Source organism: Lemur catta, chromosome 9 (assembly GCF_020740605.2).
Source record: "Lemur catta isolate mLemCat1 chromosome 9, mLemCat1.pri, whole genome shotgun sequence".
Lineage (NCBI taxonomy): Eukaryota > Metazoa > Chordata > Mammalia > Primates > Lemuridae > Lemur > Lemur catta.
Genome location: NC_059136.1, coordinates 69,099,109 through 69,122,174, shown reverse-complemented (window position 1 = coordinate 69,122,174; position 23,066 = coordinate 69,099,109). Strand labels below are relative to the sequence as shown.

General features: G+C 39.2%; 2 protein-coding genes across 2 annotated transcripts in view; one reads left to right on the top strand and one right to left on the bottom strand.

The window, feature by feature from the left end:
- Positions 1-1,853, bottom strand: part of RMDN1 (regulator of microtubule dynamics 1) — a 31,975-nt gene extending 30,122 nt beyond the window's left edge. The window contains exon 1 of the mRNA XM_045561543.1: positions 1,593-1,853. Coding sequence (XP_045417499.1) covers positions 1,593-1,721 — 129 coding nt within the window. The 5' untranslated portion in view covers positions 1,722-1,853. The remainder of the gene's footprint in view (positions 1-1,592) is intronic.
- Positions 1,854-8,409: 6,556 nt separating this feature from the next.
- Positions 8,410-23,066, top strand: part of CPNE3 (copine 3) — a 43,682-nt gene continuing 29,025 nt past the window's right edge. Inside the window, exons 1-3 of the mRNA XM_045560493.1 lie at positions 8,410-8,515; positions 21,396-21,535; positions 21,808-21,987. Of these exons, the coding sequence (XP_045416449.1) occupies positions 21,404-21,535; positions 21,808-21,987 (312 nt within the window). The 5' untranslated portion in view covers positions 8,410-8,515; positions 21,396-21,403. The remainder of the gene's footprint in view (positions 8,516-21,395; positions 21,536-21,807; positions 21,988-23,066) is intronic.

Genomic DNA, 23,066 nt, shown 5'->3' with positions numbered 1-23,066 from the left:
AAGCACTCAGTACAAATTTGCTAAAGAATTACTGTTCACAGGTGGGTATTTTATAAAACAGCTTACAAACTGAAACACAGAAAACTGAAATCTCTCCTCAGCCACCCAGAAGTAGGCCCAAGTCTCTGAAAACTCCTGGGGAATAAATATCTCTAACTCAACTTATTAACATCATGCTGAGTGAAAGATCTAGAAAAAGGGAAAACAAAAATAAAAGCTATGTAAAGGCATGAAGAACTAGAAAATTGGTAGCATAGTTCCAACTCCGTGAAAAGTCAATAAACCTGGAAGGAAGGAAGAGTTTTCATTACTGCCTTTGATTTAGAGCAGAGCTTTATTACTTATGAATCTTTCTAGTCCCTCTTGATCTTGACTTTTTTCCTATCCTTTTCTATCTTGCTTCTCCAGTTTTCAATTTTTTAGCATAGAGGCTATTTCAAGCTCATGGGCTCTGGAGATACTCTGCCCACCATCAAATACAACATCTTTTAGCTGCCATGACGTGGACACAATTATTTAACCTTATTTCCATTTGCTCTGATGAAAAATGATTTAAATAAGAGTTCTTACTAGATAGGGTGGATATAAAGATTAAACGGAGTATGGCTTACTACAGTGTCTGGCTTAACACAGTTGTTTAACACAGTAAGCCTTCAATAAATGCTAGTTAGTATTGTTTAAACTATGATCACCCCCACTAAAATGGGACTTTCTACTCACCAATGTTCTAATTTGGAAACGTAAGGCTAAGTATTTTCATACTTAGTAAAACTTAAGGCTAAATGGTTTCGTACTTAGTACTCCTCCCATCCCTCTGCCCATTATCACCTAGCATCTTCTCATTTGGTTATAAACTCTTCGGAAGAAAGGATTTATGCCTTACTATCTTTCTATCCCCCCGTCCCACAATAATTCTGAACAATTTTAACTGAGCAGGCAGGTAAAAATGTCGTTTTGAGTTTAAAATAATGAAACACCTAGTTCAAGTGAAATATATCATATGCACCAATGCGCACCCGCCCCCCCGTCCCCTTTCAAGAACACCCAAAGCCCAAGAACAGTCTAATTAAAATGCCACAAGACTACAATCTAACAGCCCAACAGCCTCCCTTAACGTTATGCAGAAAAAAACAAGTAACTAGGAAATAATTATTTTTCTGAAAAACCTAAATGATATGAAATCTCTGCTTCTGAGTCGTAGGAATTTTCAAAATCACACCACAAGGTTTTCAGTCTGGTAGACTGACGCCCTCAAGTGCTGTGGCCGCAGCTGGCATGGATCAAAGTGACAATTATTTCACAGCGGTCCAGGTTCTTTCGCCGTCCTGTTCTACATGTTCTCACAGAAGGGCAGACGTGAGGCAGCCTCTCCGGGAAGGCACACCCCACTTCCTCTGACCCAACCCCCAGCCTTCACAGGGAGGCGGCTTGCGAGAGAGAAAGGACCTGCCGGTCACAGTCCCGAGTTCCTGCCTGAGTTCACCTCGTTCTCATTCCCACAGGTGGCGCGGGGCTGCCAAGCCTGAAGAAGGAAGAGTCCGAACCCACCCACTTGGCAGCGGAGGAAGCAGCGGCCAGGGCGGCGAGGGTACCTCAGAGACGCGGAAGCGCCCGGGGCCGCGGGGGCCGCGGCTGCCGGAAGTCCCCGTCGGGAGCCAAAACCCCGGGGCGGCTCCACGTCTCAAAGGGAGGAAGCGCCGTAGTCGAGCGGCCAGCGCCATGGCCTACAACTTGCGGGCTGACACTTTACGCCTTTGGGCGGCTCCCCAGGCGGGCCAGGCTAAGGAAGTCGCGGTCCCTCCGAGAGAACCGCCTCCTCCCGTTTCCTGGTCGGCGCCTCTTCCGCTCCCACGACTTCCGGTCCACGGGTTAAAGGGATGGGAAATACCCGGATTGGGTAGGGTTTGGCTGGCGTTCCGCGCGTGCGCCCGGTGGACCCGGGTCGTGAGGTTGCCCTTCAGGCCCGCCGACCCGTTTCTGCTCGTCTCTCCGGGGCTCTTTCATGGTTTTCGTACAAGGGTAGATCTCCAGAACAGAACTGAAAGCTTAGAAATGGAGCCAAGCATATATGTATCCAGCAAAAAAAAATTGTTATTCATAATTCTCTGCTGTCTTCAACGTAGGGTGAATCTTGACACTAGAGTATCTTTTTTGGAAATAAATGCTTGGAAGAATTAAACTGCCCCACGCAAGGAAGAGAAAGGAAGAGATTGAGAGAATAGAGGGGTAGATTCAGGAGAGGAAGAGAGAAGCCAAAGAAGAGGAACAAACAATGCCAAGGGCAAGCTGGTCTTAGGGGGAGGAGGTCTCTTGACCAGACATTGATTCCACTGTATGCTCCGGGATGTGTAGTAAAAAACCCCTGGTCTCCCCGAAAAATCTTCAATAACGTTGATATTTCTAGCTGAAGCAGAAAGCGGCATTCTTTTGAAGGAATGAAGAGGTTTTGAATCCTACTTCAGAACTGATGTGAGTGAAAACATAGGCTGCAAATGGAGTACCTACTATATGGATTATTAAAAAAAAATTATGGCAATAAGGGAGGGTAGTCATAGTTTTTAAAAATTAGGTTTCATTTCCATAGTACTTTTAATATTACATAGTGAGAGGCGGGGCGTGGTGGCTCACACCTGTAATCCTAGCACTCAGGGAGGCCGAGGCTGGAGGATCCCTTTAGGTCAGGAGTTCGAGACCAGCCTGAGCAAGAGCGAGACCCCCGTCTCTACTAAAAATAGAAATTAACCAGACAACTAAAGATAGAAAAAAAAAATTAGCTGGGCGTGGTTGTGCATGCCTGTAGTCCCAGCTACTTGGGAGGCTGAGGCAGGAGGATCACTGAGCCCAGGAGTTAGAGGTTGCTGTGAGCTAGACTGACCCCACGGCACTCTAGGTCAGGCAACACAGCAAGACTCTGTCTCCAAAAAAAAAAAAAAAAACATAGCTAGTTAACACACGCTTTTATTTCATTTGATCTTCCCAACTACCTTGTGGAGTAATTGGTATCCCAGGTTAACAAATGAGAGAACTGTAGCTCAAAGAGATTTATTAACTTAAGCAACGACACACAGCTGATAGATATTGTTAGAAGATTGGAATCCATGCCTTGTTACTCCAAATCCAGTGTTCCTTTTACTATTATGATTGCTGCCTCCACCTCTTCCCATTAAATCAGCCATATTTCTTTAGGATTTAAAAAATTGTATAGATAGCCTTCCCAATTTCTTCTGAACCTTAGCCTATTTCCCCAGAGAGAACCACTTTTATTTCACATATTTCTACTGGTGGCTACCTCAATATTGCTAAATAAAATATTTATACCACTGGATACTATGATAATATTAAAATTGAGTTGCTGATATCTTTGCTAGAGTGAATTTTTAATGGAATTTTTCATTTTGAAACAAAATTTAATTCCCTAGAAAAGCTGCAAAAACTCCCATATGCTCTTCAACTAGATTCAGCCATTGTTAATATTTTCTCCCATTTTCTTTATCTTTTTTCATATGTATTACATATAGTGTGCATATTATATTCCTATTATTATTTTCTGTTGTTGAACCTTTTGAGAGTAGATTACAGATATCATGACTTTTTACTCTTAGAGACATTCTCGTATTTAGTTTCAGTATAATTATCAAATTCAAGAAATTGAAATTGATAGAATACTATTATTCAATATACAAATTTTGTTGATTTCCCAATGCTGTCCTTTATACCAACTATTTTTTCCTTAATTCAAGATCAAATCCTGATAATATGTTGCATTTAATTGTCATGTTTCTTTGGTTTCTTTAAACCTGTAATATTTCCTCAGCCTTTGTCTTTCATGACATCAGTTTTTTTTAATGTGTAGTCCCATTGATTTGTAGCAAGGTTTCTCAGCCTTGGAACTATTGAAATTTTGGGCTGGATAATTCTTTGTTGTGAGAGGCTGTCTTGTGATTTGTAGGATGTTTAGCAATATCCCTGGCCTCTATCTGTTCAATACCAGGAGCAGCTTCACCCAGTTGTGAAAACCCAAGTATCTCCAACATAGCCAAATATCCCTGGGAGTGGAGTTATCAGATTTAACAAATATAAATAGGGGACACCCAGTAAAATTTTAATTTCAGATAAACAACAAGTAATTTTTAGCATAATATAGTCCATGGGGCACACTTACACTGAAAAGTTATTTGCTATTTCTCTGAAATTCAAATTTGACTGGGCATCCTATATATTATCTGGCACCCCTACCACAGTTGCCATGATTAAACATCAATGGTTTATGATGTGTCCATAGATTTGGATTTGGTTGATTGTTTCCTTATGATTCTTGTGATTCAATTTAGGTCATGCATTTTTGGCAGGAACACTAAGTAACATACACTCTCCATGGCCTCACATCACGAGGCTTATGATGTGATTTTGTCCTATTATTGGCGAAATGGTATTTCTTTAAAAGATTAGAACACTTTATTTCCCTGCTTTAAATTCTCGATAAATGCCCTCTCCCCCACTCCCCACATTCCCTCTCTCAATAGGTTTCAGCCATGCTATCTTTTCAATCTTTTCTTTCCTCCAGTAAGTCTCAGATCACCCTACATGATATTCTGTCAGGAATCCTTCCCATTCCACTATCTTGATATCCTCTCACTGGCCCCACCACACTCCACTGTTCCTTACCTGGCTAATTTCTATTCATCTTTCAGCTCGTAGCCTAAATGTCACTCCTTCAAGAAACTTCTCTTGATTCTTCCTAATATACGTTGTTTATTTTATGGCCCTAAGCACATTTTATACTTCATTTTTATTTTCGTGATTATTTGTTAATCTGGAATATATTTTGGAGGAAGAGTTGGTAATGTGCACCTTCACTATACTGTAAACTCAATGACCATGTTTTATTTTTTGCTTATAACAGAACTTGGCCCAATTTCTTCATTCATTCAACAAATATTTACTGTGTATCTATAATATGCCTACTGTTCTTCTAAATGTAGTGAACAGAACAGTTCTAGTGTAGTATATATTCTGGATGGGGAAAACTAGTAAATAAGAAATAAGTAAAAGATATATGTTATGTGGTAATAACATATTTAATACATCTAAAGAGGAAGATAAATTAGGAAGGGGTATAGAGTGTATTTCTGTATACTCAAAGCAATTTAAAATAGAGTAGTGGCCAGAGAAGGTCACACTGAGAGAGACATTTGAATAAAGATCCATGGAAGAGGGAGTGAGCCATGAGGATATCTGGGGACAGAGCATTTCATGTAGAGGGAAAAGAAAGTGCAAAAGCCTGTATTGGGAAGGCATATGCCATTGTCCAAGAACAATAAATCTACTGTAGATAGAGTGAGGAAGAAGGAGAGTAGTAAGAGATGAGGTCAGAGAGGAGATGGGGGTCAAGCAGTGTAGGTAGGACCTTGTAGGCAATTGTAAGAACTTTGATTTTTGCTTTGTGTGCTTATGACATTTTAATTGGATCCTTCTCACTGTTTTGAGGATAGACTAAAGGGGAGCAAGTAGGGAAGCAGTTAAGAGAATACTAGAATAATCTAGAAAGGAATAATAGTGGCTTGGACTAGGCTAGAAGATATGGATATATTTTGAAGGTAGAGTTAATTCCCTAACAGACCAGACCAGATGGGGATGGGATGTGGGAGGAAAGAGTCAAAGATGACTCCAAGTGTTTTGGCCTAAACAACCAGAAGAGTGCTTTGCTATTAATTAGGGATAGAGAACAGTGTGGGAGGAACAGCTATGGGGAGGAAGATCAGAAAGTTGTATCTGTATATGTTAGGTATGGAACACATATCAGACAAATGTGGTAGCCAGCCTCCAAAATGGTCCTCAATGGTCCCTACCCCCTGGATTTACTCCTTTGTGCAATTCCTTCCCACGTTAAATTGAGGCTGGTCTGTTTGACCAACAGAATCCTGTAAACTAAGTGATGATGTATGACTTGAGGCTAAGTCATAATAAAGAAAAGTCATTGCAGCTTCTGCCTTAGTCTCTTGGATTGTTTGCCTTGAGGGGAGCTAGCAGTCATGCTATGAGGACACTCAGGCAGCCCTGTGGAGAAGCCCATGTGGAGAGGAACTGTGGTCTCCCACTGACAAACAATAGCACTTTGGTAGCTGTGTGAGTGAGTCACCGTGGACATAGATCCTTCAGTCCCTGTTGAGCCATCAGATGACTGTAGCCCTTGCTAATAGCTGAATGCAACATCATGAGTGATGGTGAGCCAGAACCGCCTAGCTAAGCTAATACTAAATTCCTAAACAACAGAACCTGTGAGAGACAATAAATGATTGTTCCTATTTAAGCCATTAAATTTGGTGTAATCTGTTATAGAGCAAATGGTAACTAATACAATATCTAGGTGAAATGTAGGCAGTTAGAATCTGGAGTTTCAGAGAGAAGGCATGGAAGTTTGGTAGCCTTAAGAATATAGATGGAATTCAAAGCTGTAAGACTAGATGAGATAACTAAGGATGTGATTGAAGATAAAAAAGAGAAGGTTCAAGAACTAAGCCTCGGGCCACTCCAGTGTTTAAAAACTGGGAATATGAGGATCAAAAAGCAAAGGAAAAAAGGAACAGCCCATGAGGCAGAAGAATACCTAAGAGAGTGTTTTGTGAATATCTCATTCATTTTAACATGAATTTAACTCTCTGCCAGGTGTTGAGTCTCATACTTATTTGATTTTTTTATTTCTAGAAGCTTGTTATGTTTGGTACATAATATGCATTCAACACATGTTAAATTAATGGGTGAATGAATATACACAAAAGTAGAATGGAATTTGGATTCTAGTTGAAGAGAATGAATAAGTATATTGAATAGCTATGGCATTACACATTCAAATGAGAGATTGCTTTTTGAATACTAAAAGTGCAAAACCATCCCCTTGTCTCTACTCTTTCCCTGTTTTAATAGAAAAATTTTAAAGGCTAGGTATGGATACTGCATATTCTGGAATATTTGAAGCTTGCAGTTAAATTAGTGGAGTCTGTGGACCTTCATTTAATTATAAAAACAGAATAAAAAATAAAACCAACAACCTTTAGTAAAAGCAAAAATAAAACACTTCTCCTTCCACTTCCCCATTATATTTCAGCCACAAAGGGCTTGTTTCTTATACTTGCAATTTGCTGTTTGTTCTTACCTTTGCCCCTTCTATCATTCCTCTGCCCCTAGATGTTTGCATGACTAGTTCCTTCTTATTTTTCAGGTCTCAGATCAAATACCATCCTAGACAGGTCTTTCCTGATCCCTAGTCTAAATAAGCTTCTACTATACTTAAGACTCTCTTTGTCACATCGCCTCTTAATCCTTCCCTCATGGCACTTTTGGCTGTCAGAAATCTCTTTTGTCTTTAATAACTTACATTTTTTTTTTTGGTCCGGACTTTAGACCTCATCTCTACAAAAGGAAAAAGAAAAATTAGCTGGGCGTGGTAGCACACATCTGTAGCCCCAGCTACTTGGGAGGCTGAGGCAGGAGGATTGCTTGAGCCCAGGATTTTGAGGCTACAGTGAACTACAATGACACACTGTACTCTACCCAGGGGACAGAGTGAGACTCTGTTTCCAAAAAAAAAAGATTGTTTACATTTCTTTGTTTCATTTTCCATTTCTTCTGTAAGTAAAAAATTTATCCTTTGCCCATTTTTCTATTGCATGGTTTTTTTTCTTACCAATTTAAATGAATTTAAGATGCTTTTTGTCAGGTTTATGACAAACATTTTTTCCAATGTGTTTGCCTATTGATTTTGTCCCTGTTTCCTTGGGCAGAAGTTCCAAATTATTAAGCAGTCAAATGTAGCAACGTTTTCCATAGTGGTTTGTTTTTAGCAGACAGCATAGTGAATGTAGTAAGCTGCCAGGGCAGGGTGCTTTGAAGTTATTTAGCAGAATCTGTGACTTTAGGCAAGTAGGCCAGTTACTTAGCTTCTAAATGTTACGTTATTCCACTGCAGTTTTCATTTGCGAAATGGGGATGCATGGGGCACCAAACACGTCACAAGACTGTTGTGAGGATTAAATGAAATGAAGGATGTAAAATGGTAGTGTGCACCTTGAAAACGCTGTAAATAAGTATGGTTAAGAGCCAGTACATATTTCACTATTTTCATGTTGAGAATTTTTCTCGGTTCAGAGATGGTATAAATTTTATCAAATATTTTAATTTCTTTATTTTCAGGAATTAATTTTGGTGCACCAAACAACTTTTTGAAATGCCTAAAGTCAACTTTCGGTTTTTGGCAAGCGAGCGACCTCTGCAGTAGCGGAGAAGCGTCAGCCTAACGGCAGCCGGGAATAAAGGGCGGGCTGCGGCCGGGGCGGGCGGAGCTCGCGCAGGCTGGGAGTGGGCGGGGAGAGCCTTTGACACGCCCCCGCGCGCCCCCGCCCCGCCCCTCTGCCCGTCCATCCTAGGTTCTTGTGAATCGCGGGTGGCTTGGACCTCGCTGCAGACGTTGCTGGTCTGTTCCGCACCAGCGCTCGCCTTCCATCCCGAAGACCGGCAAGTGAGTGCGGGCCTCGCCCTGTTTCTGGGCGGTGGCCCCCGCAACCCACCATGCCCCCGGGGGAAGAGGAAAGTCCTGGCCTGCGGAATCGGGGCCCTCGGGCTCCGCGCGGCGAGGCCCACTGGGCCCTGGCTCTGGAAGCGCACTCTGGGCTTCGCTTAGCCGGGGACGGCAGGGCGCGCGTGCGGCTCCCGGGCCGCTGAACGCCTGGTCGGCGACTTGGCCAGGCCCGGGGCTGGCCGGTGCCTTCTGGAAGAGCCCCAACTTGGGCTCAGGTCTGCTCGGCGAGGAGCCGCCTGGTCCTGGCTGTCGCGCACCTGAAGGGGTGGTGCCTGGGATCCGCCTGCCTCCCCTCGGCGGGGAGGGTCGGGCCTTGGCCCAGAGAAGGGTGACAGGCCCTGAATCTCTGCAGCGCCAACCGCGGAGAGGGGCAGGGACCCCAGACCATACTCAAGGTGAAGCGAATGCCATGATGAACGGACGGGGCGCGCTTCAGAGCAGCCGAAGAGAAGCTGCCAGGTGGGGTGGGTGACTCTTCCGGAGTAAAGCAAGGAGGTTGTGAGGAGACGTATCCCAGCAGTTGCTGTTCCTGCTCCAGCTTCGAAATTCTTCTGTCTAGTGTTTTGGGTTCGCCACTCCAGAGGCGTGGAGGAAGGGCTGTTGCATTCGTTTTTCAGCGCCGGAACCTCTCGGGGAACCGAGCACATTGACCATTAATGTTGCGCTTCATGATCATTTGCAATTTATGCTTATCCTTAGTGTTTTCGTGGCTGTCTCTGTAACAGATAATCAAATAGAAGAAAGGCCGGGGTTTAATATAGCAATTATTGATTTCAGCGTCCAACAATAACTCTGCTAGACAATTTTTATATATGTTAGCTCATTTAATGCTCACAACCACATGTTGAAGTGGTACTGTTATTCTGTTTCAATACTCCAGGAATCTCAGGTTGAATAGCTCACTAAATAGCATAAATGGTAACTGGTAGCATTAAAGTTGGGACTCAGGTCTGTATAATATTAGAGCACAGCCTTTATGGCTCAGTGTAAAAGAACATTGTTCTTTTGGATAAGACTGATGCTTAGGTTTCAAATCTGTGCTTTGAGGTCTGTGAGCTGTATGACCTTGGCCAAGGTACTTAACTTTTTAGGGCCTGTCTCTGCATTTGTAAAAGGGAGATAAAATACCTCCTGTGTCACATGGTTGTTATGAGGATTAAATAAGATATTTGTAAAACACTTAGCAAAGTGCCTAGCATATAGTTAGTGTTAAGCTATATATAGCTACATACATTCTGCTGTTGTCATTAATTAGGGTTAGCAAACTCTGGCTCTTGAGTGTTGTCAGCTAGAGCTAAACAAAGCTTGTACAGGCCTAGATCATAGGTAGAGGGAAACAGCAAAAGGTAGAAAAAGAAAAGGGAACTGAAAACAAGTGACATGTATAACGGCAATTATAGTGACACAATGGATGTCTTGGGCATTCATCTGTGGTACCCAGGGCCACTGTTTGCCTTTGTGAGAATTTTTCAAAAGGCAATTCCTTTTAGCTTAGGAATTGGAAAAATGCATCCTACTTGGGCTGAAAAATTTCACACTCCGGGATTGGTCCATGCTGAGGCTCTCTGGATGTGAGTGGGTGCTGAATTTCAGGAACCCACAGACTAAAATGTGTCTGACACAAACCCCACAATGAAGAGTGCGGTTGTCTTTCAGGATTTCTTCTCTCAGGTGTAGCCCCAAAAGAATGGAGAGAAAAATGAGGTTCCAGGATGGGGGAAACAAAAGAATTCTTTGCCATTAAGGGTTACATAATGACTGGTCACCTCTCCTAATTTTACCTCTAACAGTGAATACTTTATAGACAATGATCTTCATTTCCACATACATTTAAGGAAACCTAACTATTGCACATTTTATTAATAGAACATTTTACTTTCATAAACTCTTTACAATCTATCACCACAGCCCCAAATATTTTCCTTACAGCACTGGTTCAGATACCTAGTTCATACTGTACCCCACGCAGTTCCTATCAATTCCTGGTATAGCTTTATACATAGTTTTCCTTGCCCTCAGTTTTCCTATGAAAAATAGAAGGAAATACTACATACTAATTTCAGTAAATCATTTTGAAATGTCCTCTTAGCAAATAGGTATATTATGTCTAGTTCCTGTGAAAATCACCAAAGCAACAGTGTAGTTGCAATATGCATTGTCATTAGGCTACTTCAATTTTCTGAGCCTTTAGTTTACCATGCCTGTAGCCTTTAAGGTGATTAGCAATACATGTTAAAATAGATATATGCAACTGTAAAGAGGAACTTGTCTGTTCACATTTTCATCTGTTTAGGGGTAAAAATTTTTTTAAGAAAGAAGTGAAATCAAAACAAATATTCTTGGTGGTGTTGTCACAATGTTTATAAAATATCTAAAATTGCACCCCACTTTCAATAGTTCTTGCTCTCCTTTCCTGCTTTATTTTACTCTTTAGAACTTACTACCACCTAACATACCATATATTATGCTTATTTTTCTTTATTACTGTCTGCCTCCCTGTAGTGTAACTAACTTCTTGAGGGCAGGGGTGTTTGTGTTTTGTTCATTGTTGGCTCCCCAGTGCTTTAGAATAGCACCTGATACACAGTAGTTGATCTGTAAATATTTTTTGAATGAGTGTTGAATGAATGAATAGTACTATTAAGCCGTTCATGATTGGGAAATAGAAAGAAAGGGATTTGCCAGAAAGTTAAAAATAGCCAAAATGTATGTGCTAAGCAACCAAGAGAGGAATAGTCTTGACATCAGGAAATGTATAAACATCTCAGCAGATAGTCTTTGTACAATATACAAACTTTCAAACCTTAAAAACAAAGTGATTGTGGTTGTTGCAGCTTTGAACTAAAGTTTTAAACTAAATTTTTATATCATTGTTTACCATGAACTAGAGAGGAGCACATAGTGACAAAATGTGAAATGGCTGTCTTGCCCAATTAAATATTATATATGCCTAGCTAAGAAGAGGAGGAAGGGAGCCAGGTTTTGGAAAGTACTCATTTAGAGCTGGGGCATAGTGGAGACTAGGGCAGGGAGAAGTTCAGCATCTGGAAAGTTCCGAAAAGCGGAAAGTTCTTAAAGTACTCTAAGGGGAACAAGAACCCCAAGGGACTTTAGTCTCTGCAGGTTGATGTGCCTAAATATAATATCCAGCCTGCCTGCTGCACAGCTGGCCAGCAGCTTTACTGAGTCTTTATAATTTTAAAACTTTTCAACTGAGCGGTTGGGATTTTCAGGTATGGGATGTAGCTCAGATTTTTACCATGGGTAAAAGATGATTCACTTTGTAGATTTATACTGTATAGCTGACTTTGCCAAGATGCATGTTTCATAAAGTGAGGCAATACTGAGATGTTGTCACTGCTTCTAACTTTTATTAATATGTGTCAATGGAAAAGAAGCCCAACTCCATAAAATAATTTTAAAGAGATTTATTCTGAACCAAATATGAGTACTATGATGCGGAGCCATGCCCAAGAAGCCTTGAGCAAGTAGAGTTGCTGTGGCTGGGTTACAGTTTGGTTTTATACATTTCAGGGAGACAGGAGTTACAGGTAAAGTCATAAATCAACAAGTGGGAGGCATACAGTGGTTTGGCCCGAACCACCTCTAAGGGCGGGAGGATTACAGGTTATAGGTGAGTTTAAAGATTCTTTGACTTGTAATTGGTTAAAGATATGAAGCTTTGTCTAACAACTTCGAATGTTTTAAGATAAGGAGCTCTGTCTGTTAGTTAGAGATAAAACATCATATTTGTTGTGTAAATTGAGGACCTGCAGGTTTGTCTTGCATACCCTTAGGCCTGTTAATGGGTTACAAAGGAAATCTCCAAGAAGGGGGCATGATGAAGCATGTCTGACCTCCCTCCTCATGGCAGGCAAAACTAAATGGCAGGCAATTTAGTTTTAGAATATACTCTTGGCCAAGAAGGGGTCCAGTCAGCCAGTTGGGGGGAGCCTTAAGATTTTATTTTAGTTCACATATCTTACTATGTGAAACTATGATGAATTGTTCATTTGATAGGCTTGAAAATATAATCAGTGATATTTCTAGAATAAGGGATTAGAAAAGTGGTATAACCTGAAACAAATGTTAAGTAAACTCTATAGCCTGCCATGAATCATGAAATAGAACAATGTATCTTCAGGATTTTCTATAGAAATTAAAGAAGAGGCCTTAGTTGATTGCTTACTTTGTAGCAATAAGGACAAGGTAAAACTGCATATACTTTTTATTTTTGAAGTTAGAGTGATTAAGTGTCAATTCTTTGATATTAACTCCTGCTTTCCCCAGTTCTGCATGTCCAAGTATCGGCTGTAGTATCCCTATTTAGATTTTGTTGAGGATAGTTCAAGAATCTGGAAACATTTATTTTAGGAGTGGCTAGAAGCTGATTCCTTTTGCTGCCATGATGTATGCTGAGAGCTTAATATGAGATTCCATGGATCGTAATATAACTAATTTCTTTATTATGCTGCATGTACGTAATAGACTGGGCCTTGTGTTTTGTTTGTTGTTTTTTATGACATCTGAGAATTTAATAACAGTTTCAAGCAAAGGTAACTAAGTAGTGGAAAAGTATCCAGATATATATATTTTTTTCAGAGACAGCTTTTTCCATAGTGAGAGATGGAGACTGAGTTTGGAAAACTTTATCCTTTTTCTTCCATTTCTCTTTTTTGTTGTTATAAATTTTCTGATGTTTTCTATTCATTTTTTAAGTCATTTAGTATCACTTCCTAAGCAAGTTTCATATTCACTGTAATTAAATTAGAGTCACAAAACACTAACTGGAAGAGAATTTGGGAGTTACTTAAAGGGATTGACTCAACTCTTAGTTTTAACAGTTGAAAAAAATTGAGATCTAGAGAAGTTAGAGCGCTTGCCAACGTGCCCACCATTGTGATATGACTGACATAGAACCAGAGTCCAGTTTTTTGACCCACGATCTAGAGATCCTTCCTGTTTGCCCCTTTTTTACATTAAAAGAAAACATGCCATTTTCTGTTTTATGTACTTTTATGCTTGACATAATTCCCTATCCCAAGTTCTAATATCGCCTGTAGAGATTTAAAAAAAAAAAATCTGAGCATCACTTTCTTACTAAATATAGAACAAGCTTATTTTAAATGCCTTTAATGTAAATTTTTTACTCTCAGAGTCTGGATATTAAGTGTAGTATATTCCTGAGAATAAATGTTGCTGACCTAAGATGGTCCAGCAGTTACCTGCATGATAGACCTGTATGTGTGCAGATACCCTAGCAAGGAGAAAATGCGTCATCTTAGCTTTAACTAATTTATAATTTAATGGGCTATCTTGAAGAGAAACTGCTATGATATAATATAGTATAAACCATTCCAGTTCTTCTACTCCTTGGCAAACCACCGTAATTCTGGTTACATTTGTTTAGGAAAGATATTAATACTTGTAGCCTAAGTATTAACCTTGTAATTTTAAAGATCCTATTTCTTTATTAATTTCTATCAGGCTGAATATTGCATTTGATATCCTAACAAACAAGCCATAAGGAAATTAATTAAAGAATGTTACTATTATACTAAGTATTTATTTTTTAATATTGTTTTTAATTGACAAATCATAATTGTATACATTTATGAGGTTTATTTATTTTTTTATTTGTATTAATTTTAATTGACAGCTACATAACTGTTAATTAGAGACTTTAGTTCCCTCAAGGCATTTTGGCATGAGGGGAAAAATATCTGGGTTCTTGGTGTGGTACTGCCACTTACTAGCTTTGTGATCTTAGGTGAGTATTTTAACCTTTTTGAAGAAAGTCATTTTTTCCTCCTAGTAGGCACGATGCAGTGTTTAGACAATTAATGTGCAGAAAATTGTCAACATATTCTGGGGTAATCAATTCAAATATTGGAATGCTTTATATTATAGTTATAGCTATGATGTATGGACCTCTCACTGTACAGTAATCATTGCCCTGCCCGACTCAGAGTTTTTGTGAGACTCAGAAGATAATATGTTATTTGGAAGCACTTTGAAAATTGTAAAAACCCAAAACTACCCAGATGTATGGAATTATTAACTGTCTTTTCTTTCCGCCCTTTCTTCTACTCCCCATTCTCTTACTCTCTGCCTTTATGAAGGGTGAAAAAAATATCCAACAGTGAGTGGCAACATGAATGCAACTTCTTTTACAGTGAAATATAGTTTAATTTTTTAATTTTTTAAATTTTTATTTTTTCTTTATCACAAGTCATCAAGCAATATGGTGGGTATAGTTTTAATGCTCAGTAAAAGTAGAAATCTCTAGAGAGCTTCTTCAACTTCAAGGGCACTTTGATTATTCCCTATCTGTACTGCAATTTTACACTGTCGTATATTCTATTTATACATAGATAGCTAAGTATTTATTTTTGCTTTTGTTTTCCTCTTCCCATATTGAGAACATCATAGAAGGTATTCAATAAATAATTGTTGCAAGAATGGATCTCCCCAATTTTAGTATAATGAGCTACAAGGTCTTCTATTGCTGTATCCAGTCCCCACAGTCCTTAGCGTAATAATGGGTACACAGTAACCTCTTAATATGTACACTTGCCAGTTTGACCTGGACCTCCCAGTAGTGTAGCAGCTTTGGGATTTATAGCCACATTACCCCTCCTCCTTCTCTTTATTTTCAAAAGGGACGCTTAATTACTGTTCTAAGCAACACAATTCGAGAAACTCTGCCTAGGGTGTTTATTGCTGATGTTCCTGGACCTGGTTCCAGCTGCCCCAAGGTTACCCTTGTTCACTTTCAGTAGTGGTCAGACAGGATGTACTGGGGAATAGCAGTTAGTGAATCATGGTATTAGAATCAGAAGGAACCTCCGAGAATTTTTTTAATGTAGGCTAACCTTATTTTGTAGCTGAAGACTGAAGGAAGTTTACCAAAGGGATGGGTAGGTAGGCACTGACTTCTTCCTGTCAATTATTGTACTAGAAATTATAAATCACAGACAGGGGCCTGGGTTCCTGTCCCCCATGCAGTAACTATGGAACTGTAGCTTAAGTAAACAAACCCTTCTGAGAGGATTTAGGGAAATTAGCACTTGTCTGTAGTCAAGGCTAACTACTTTGGCAAATTAATTTTGTGTAAATCCCAAAGATTGTTTTAATATCATTTCAGGAAGTTCTTCATAAATAAGGATGAGAAAGTTGCTTTATATCTTACTACTTAATAATAAGCCATCTATGCTGAGACACTCAATTAAAATATTTGAATAGTTAATAAAATAATTGCTACCATTCATGGAGTATCTAATATATGCTGAGCATGCTACAGACCTTCAACTGTCAGGTGTTTTTTAATCCCCGTTTTATAGATGAGAAAAGTGAGGTTCAGATAGATAATTTGGCAAAGGTGATATGCCCAGATAAATGGTGGTAAAGAAATTTGAACCACATCCACTGACTCCAAAGTTACTGTTCTTTCTGCTGTGAATAACCTGTGCCAGATGTTATGCTTCAGGAAGAAGAGGAAGCAGTAAAACATGGTCACTGTCCTCAACTGATAGTACAGGACGATGAGCCACACACACAAGTAACAAGAATGGGAAGAAAACGGGATCAGTGCCATAACAGCATTAGGAGGGTATCAGCAACAGCTTTTTGGAGGAAGGGTCATTTGAAGTGGATCTTGAAGAACTTGGATGGGCAGAGGTAGCTGTTCAGGTAGGCTAGGGTCAGATGGTGGCAGAGTCATGAGTTTCAGGCTTAGCTCATTGGACTATGGCAGGCCCCTGGCAGCTAGTGGTCATTTTTTTTTTTAATAGAGAGTGATAAAATTATGGTGTGAATGGAGAGAAGATGGCCATTAGAATACCTATTAGGAGACTATTATAGTTGGCAGGTGAGAAATATGGAAGACCTGAAGTAGGGTTGTGACTGTGGGTACAGGAAGGGTCTATACCTCCATGTTGGAGAGAGATTTGGGTTGTATTAGGCAGAACCTCCATGAAATCTTTACTGAGTAAATCTAAGAGTAGGTTTAAGGGAAGAAGGGAAAAGAGGAAGCAGTTAAGACTTCAGCAGAGTGTGGGAATAACCATATGCCTTAATTTTCACATGTCAAATGCCACTTCAAATATTAGGCCTTAATTTTCAGTTCCTTTGGATTATCTGTGTTACAATGTTGATTAAAAAAGTTAGGGTGACTGGGAAAATGGTTGATACATTTAGTATTTTTAGGGGTTATTTGCATTTCAGAAGAGGAGTTTCAATCAAGCAATTCTCCAGTAAGTAATATGTACTGGAGGGACTATTTCTTTCTTTCGTATCTATCATCCTCCTATTTATGGAGTAAAATACTACATAAAATCATTCTTTAGTTGTGCATGCATTCCTCTGCCTCATCGCTTGTCCCAGCCAGATCGCCTGTTTTTGTGTACACAAAGGATATAAAATATTTGTTTTATTTTCTCTCAGCATAGTTTGTGGATAAGATATCCTATTGCTCTTTGAAAACTTTGTGTATCATATACTAGATAATTACATTAAAAGGAAATGAAAAGAGCATCTTCATAAATGTTGCTATTGACAAGGTTCCAGACCTGAGTGTTTATGTAATTTCTTCCATTTGCCATTCAGCCATATGTGTTTTTAGACAAAAGTGAGGCTACCATCAGAGTCATTTTCAGGGGGGAATACTACTAATAGAGGAAATTTGTTTCCTGCCAGCAATGCAATAGGGTAACTGTCAGCAATTTGCTAAATAATCAGCTGTACCTGACATGTTATTTTTGTAGCTTTTGTATGAGTATTTTTAAGGAAAAATATAATGTCCTGTTATGTTGTGTTTCTTTGGTGGGAGACTGACTTCACAGATAGATATCTGCAGTCTCTGTTGAATTCTCCCCATCCTTGGAAATTTGAAGACTTTTCTGGTGGCTGGTAGAGAATTCTCTATGTGTTGTTCCTCTGGAGCTTTAGCAATCCTTGCTCATTCTGTTTGTCCACAGGGTATTGCATGATGCTTGGTGTTCATTCTGTCTGTCCACAGGGAATTGCATGATGCTTGGTGTTCATTCTATGTCTGTGCACAGGGAATTGCATGATGCTTGGTGTTGCTGACATGCAACTACCTTATGCAAAAGAAAAAACATCTTTCAACTAACATTATTCCACAGATTCTGTGTTAGATACAAAAAGCAAGATGCTCGGCACATGCCAGATTTACAGGTTCTTTGCAATATCTCCATTTTTACTGATAAGGAAATCTAGGCTCAGGAAGTTGAAGTTACATATATGTGGTCACACAGCTAGTACCAGATGTAAGATTCAACCCAGGTATGCATTACTCCAAATTTGATCATCTTCCTGTACTGTAGTAGTCTGCTACTATTAGTGCAATTGAAATTTAGAGGAGCGATTTGTTATAGATTGGAATAATCAGGATAATCATTATGGAATGGAATAATAAAATATAAGAAACAAAGGATAGATAAGAGAGCATCAGACCCTGGAGGTGGGTAGTGATAAAATACTACTAGTACAACTAATGCTAAATGTTTGAACACTTACGATATATTAGGCACTGTTTAATGTATTAACTCGTTCAATTCTCATGACAACCCTTTGAGGTAGGGATAGTTATTTCATTTCATTTTATTTTTATTTTTAAGCCACTCCCGCCAGTTATTTTATTTTCTAGATGGGGAAAACTGGAGGGAATATGGAGGTTACAGATCTTGCCCAAGGTCACAGATGACAACTGGGGCAGTTTGCAGTTTGATTCTAGAGCCTGTGATAGGGAGCATCGAACAGGAAGGGGAAAATCGAGGGGGCATGCTTGAGGGCTGAATACAGTAGATGTGAAAAAAAGGGAAAAAGGAAATTGTATGTAGGGGTGGAGTGGGTGTGGGAGAGGGATGTAGGTTTGGGGAGTGCTGTACACCAGTTGATGTCTGAAGCCTTGAGAGGGGTAAGGTCAAAGGAGAGGTAAATGCAGACAAAGACCAAGAGGTGAGAGAGCCTTTAGGGATTCTCACAGTTTCTCTAATGGGAGAAGGGAGAGAGGTACTAGGCAGAGATGGAGAAGAAGAGAATGAGGGATGGAAAATCCAAGGAAGAAGAGATTGAGGATGAGGTCCCTGTATCAATATCCCTGAGATTTCATGGATGTAGATAACTTTAAATTCAATCTACTACCTTCTCTGTGCTTTTGTGTTTTGTGGTATTTCTCCCTTCTTATTGATGAACTCTTGCCTCCTGTTATGTTTTTAGCACTTTTAATTTTTTTATAACTCAAGGGAAAGAGGAATGATTATTGTAGTAACATTATTAATATAAATGTTTTCTAGTATTATATATACTTCAGGAAAGAAATAGCTAATCTTCTGAGTTGGATGGTACATGCGACTTTTGGTGCTAAATTCTAATCTTGTTTATTGCTTGATAAGGAGACCTTACTGGTATCATGTTAGAGTGTTCTAACTAAAAGACACCGTAGAATTGGAAGAGATTTGACAAGTGACATTTTAAAATAAGCCATTTCATCCCATTTTCCCCAGTTTGGGAACTTGTAGTAAAATCTTGTTACCTGCCTACTGAGTTCTTCTGACTGGTTCTCAGGACACTCTAAGCTTGGTCCCTCCACCTGTGCAGCTTTGCTTTCTCTGACATAGATGCTCACTTCTGTGACACCTGGTGAGGTGTCCTCACTGTGCCTTCTAATATCCTGCTCTTTCCTGTCTCTCGCTTTACCTGTTCAAACTGAATCTTTCAAACCCAGGCAGTGTAAGCTATGAATTCTCATCTGACTGCTTCATTGATTTCTTCTTGCCCTTGATATCTTTTGTGTATATTGTTAATACTATGTATTTTAATACTTAACCATTTTGATGTATATTAAAATGGCAAAAAAACCAAGCCAAAGCAACAACCAAAAAAAAAAAAAACTGACTTCATAAAAAGACATAGTATTCATAGTTTTAGTTTTACTACAATATCCCTGGGTATAGATGGGATTTAGGAAATAAATTGGGGGTTTGTGAATTTTGTTGTTTATTAAGGAATCATTTTCTTCCCAGGTGAAGGGATACACATGTAGCATTATTATTATTATTTTTTTTTTTTTTTGAGACAGAGTCTCATTCGGTTGCCCAGGCTAGAGTGCCGTGGCGTCAGCCTAGCTCACAGCAACCTCAAACTCCTGGGCTCAAGCAATCCTTCTGCCTCAGCCTCCTGAGTAGCTGGGACTACAGGCATGTGCCACCATGCCCGGCTAATTTTTCCTATATATGGTTTTAGTTGTCCAGATAATTTCTTTCTATTTTTTTAGTAGAGACGGGGTCTCGCTCTTGCTCAGGCTGGTCTTGAACTCCTGAGTTCAAATAATCGTCCTGCCTCGGTCTCCCAGAGTGCTAGGGCCTAGTATTACTTTTAAAAGGAATTTCTAGCAACTACTACTAAGGTTATACAACCTACCTCATTATTCTCAGTCTCCATTAATTTAGGAATCTTAAATGCTAGTATTGATTTTTGACATACATTGAGGATTGCTACTGTTTTTTAGAGAGTTCGTTAGAGTAATTAAGGAGTTTTCATAAGGCATGAGTTTTTCTCTGACATTTCCACAGGGCTGTTCTAATAGTAATCTTTATTATTTCAGACTTGATTAGGCATTTTATTCAGCATAGAAATCCTACTCCTGTTAGATATAACAGGATGATGAGTGGATTTATTTCTGTATCCTAGAATTTCAGCTAAATCTCACAGTGGAGGGCAAAGAGCATTAAATACTCCCCATTGTAAGGATGTTTGCCAGCTGCTCTGGGGAAGAGGTACGTTCTCACCTCACCTCCAGAACCTGTCCTATCACCGTCAACCTCCACTTCACTCTAGATGGCTGGCTAAGTGGACCTCCAGCTGGGGAATGCAATGCCTTGTTCCTCTTCTTGGTGACACCTGCAGTCTCTTTCATTTTCTTGGTTCAGGAGGAAAGCAGCTCACCCTCGATACTGCATCCCTACTCAAGGCAGGCCCCCGTCAAGTACTCCACCCCTCTCCCCAGTCCTTTTCATATATGGATTGGAAGTTGGGGAGAGGAGGGGTCTGTGGTTGGGCTAACTCCGGTATTTCTTAGCAAGTCATGAGGGGAGATGGGGCACACCTCTCTCTAATGTGTCAACTTTGTCTACACTTTTGAGGCCCAAGTTGCATCCTAAACCAGTCAAGTTAAAATCTCTTTGTGTGGGACTCTGGCATCAGTAGCTTTGAAAACTCCTCCAGATGGTTCCAATAAGCAGCCAAGATTGAGAACCACTGCTGCTGACGATTTGGAGTTGGGGGCAGAGTGGAGGGAGGGATTTTGGGATCTTTCATTCCCCAGGTTTAGTCTTAGCCAAAATTCTTTTAAAACAGAAAATATTCCACTCAGCATCTTATTAAATAAACAATTAAAAATGAAATTAAGGTTGTAGTTTAATCTGTTTTGTTCTGTAGTATAATGCTATGTTTACCTTTAAGTGAAGGAAGAATCAACATTATACTTGGACTTTTCCTGAATAGTAAAATGTATAGTAAGGTGAAAAGAAGATTAGTATGTCTTATTTGCCATCTTAAAAGCTGCACTTTACTGTAAATGAGTTATATGCTACCAATATCACTGCAATAAGCTAATAATAGACACTCAAATCCTTAGAAGGCACGTATAACAAACAATCTCATTCTAGCAAATTCACTCTTCTGTGAGCCTGTTCTGACAATTTGTCTTAAGAATTCAGCTATTTCCATTAGGAATGAGTGTGCTTCTGGAAGGCACAATTTCACTTGCTTTCTCATTTCACTGATTTTCCCACAGCTCAAGAAATGGCTGCCCAGTGTGTCACGAAGGTGGAGCTGAATGTTTCCTGTAGCAATTTGATGGATACAGATGTAGGGTCAAAGTCGGACCCTTTATGTGTATTATTTCTGAATACAAGTGGTCAACAGTGGTATGAGGTAATATTAAATACTTCAGGTGACAAGTAATCTGAATTGCTCTTTTGACAATGTGAAGAGTTTTTTAAAAAATGTTAAAAATAATAACATTATCTCCTGTGTTAATGCAGTTTTTTGGGAGTTTGTCCTTGATTGTAGAATTCTTCATACACATATAGAAACTTCCTTTAGTTGTAATGCCTATATTTATTTATGTTTAGTACATAAAGATGTTAGAATCCAAGTACACCTTTGATCTGAAGAAACTTTTTTGTTTTGGGGGGTGGGTGTAGGTTGAACGCACAGAAAGGATTAAGAATTGCTTGAATCCCAAATTTTCCAAGACATTTATTATTGATTACTACTTTGAAGTTGTTCAGAAATTGAAATTTGGGGTTTATGACATCGACAACAAAACTATTGAGCTGAGCGATGATGACTTCTTAGGAGAATGTGAATGTACCCTTGGACAAGTGAGTATACATAGCCACTATCTCTATTTTGTCTAAAATTTTAACCATTGAATTGGGTGTTTTTGATGAGTGTTCATTCATTTAATTTTTAAAATTGAAAAACATGTAATTGCTTTAAAGACTGAGCTCATATATGTGTATTAATATGGTCAGCTTGAATATTATGCAGTTTATCTTATTTTATGAAAGGGCAGGGAGCATTCATTTCTGGCAAAGCCTGTTAATTCTTTTTGAGTAAGGATGCTTCATTGAGCATTTCAATAAATAATACCTCTGCTCTAGCTGCTGCAGAGTTCAGTACAATTTCGTTACGCTCAAGTCATCAATGCTATCAAAGTAACAGCAACTTCTCTGATGTTCTAACTAGCGTAATTTGTCCCTCTTGACCGCCAATGCCTCAACATCACCCCTTTACCTGGCTTGTTCTTGATACAGCCTAAGGTGTGTCAGTTCCTCACTCTCCCCATAAACCTTCTCTGACCTCCTAGACTAGTTTGGAGCCCTTCCCTGAGCTCATTTGGCACTGTCTACTGTTCCTTACCTTATTTTTTTTTATAGTTGCTTAATTACCTGTTTTACCAGTATATGACAGGCTTGGTCAGGGCAGGAGAATGTCCTGTGGCTCACTATTTTGCTCCTCGCTTAGTCTGATTTATAAGGAGACATTATTTATAAGGAGTATAGATTGGGGAAGGCTTCAGGAAGGAGGAGTCATTTTCCTCAGTGGGTGATGTTTATCACTTAAATTTGTCTTTGACAAGGTTATTTTTCAGGGCTGAATTATTTGGAGGTTATGGTATTTTCTAAGTCTCAAGAGCAATATGGAACTAATCAGTTTTCTAAAACTTTGATAAATAGTATCAAAGAAAAAATTAAAGAAGAATTTTTTTGGAAAAAAATTACAGTGTAGCAAAAATTCTAATGAACTTGTGAAATATATCAGAGATATATCTGTTTGAAAGTACCTAGGTATTGATTATATTATTAATATTATATTAAATTATATTAATTTTAAACAATATAATACTTTATGAGAGTTAAATATTGAAGTTGTGTCTCAGTAGAAAAATTGAATCCCA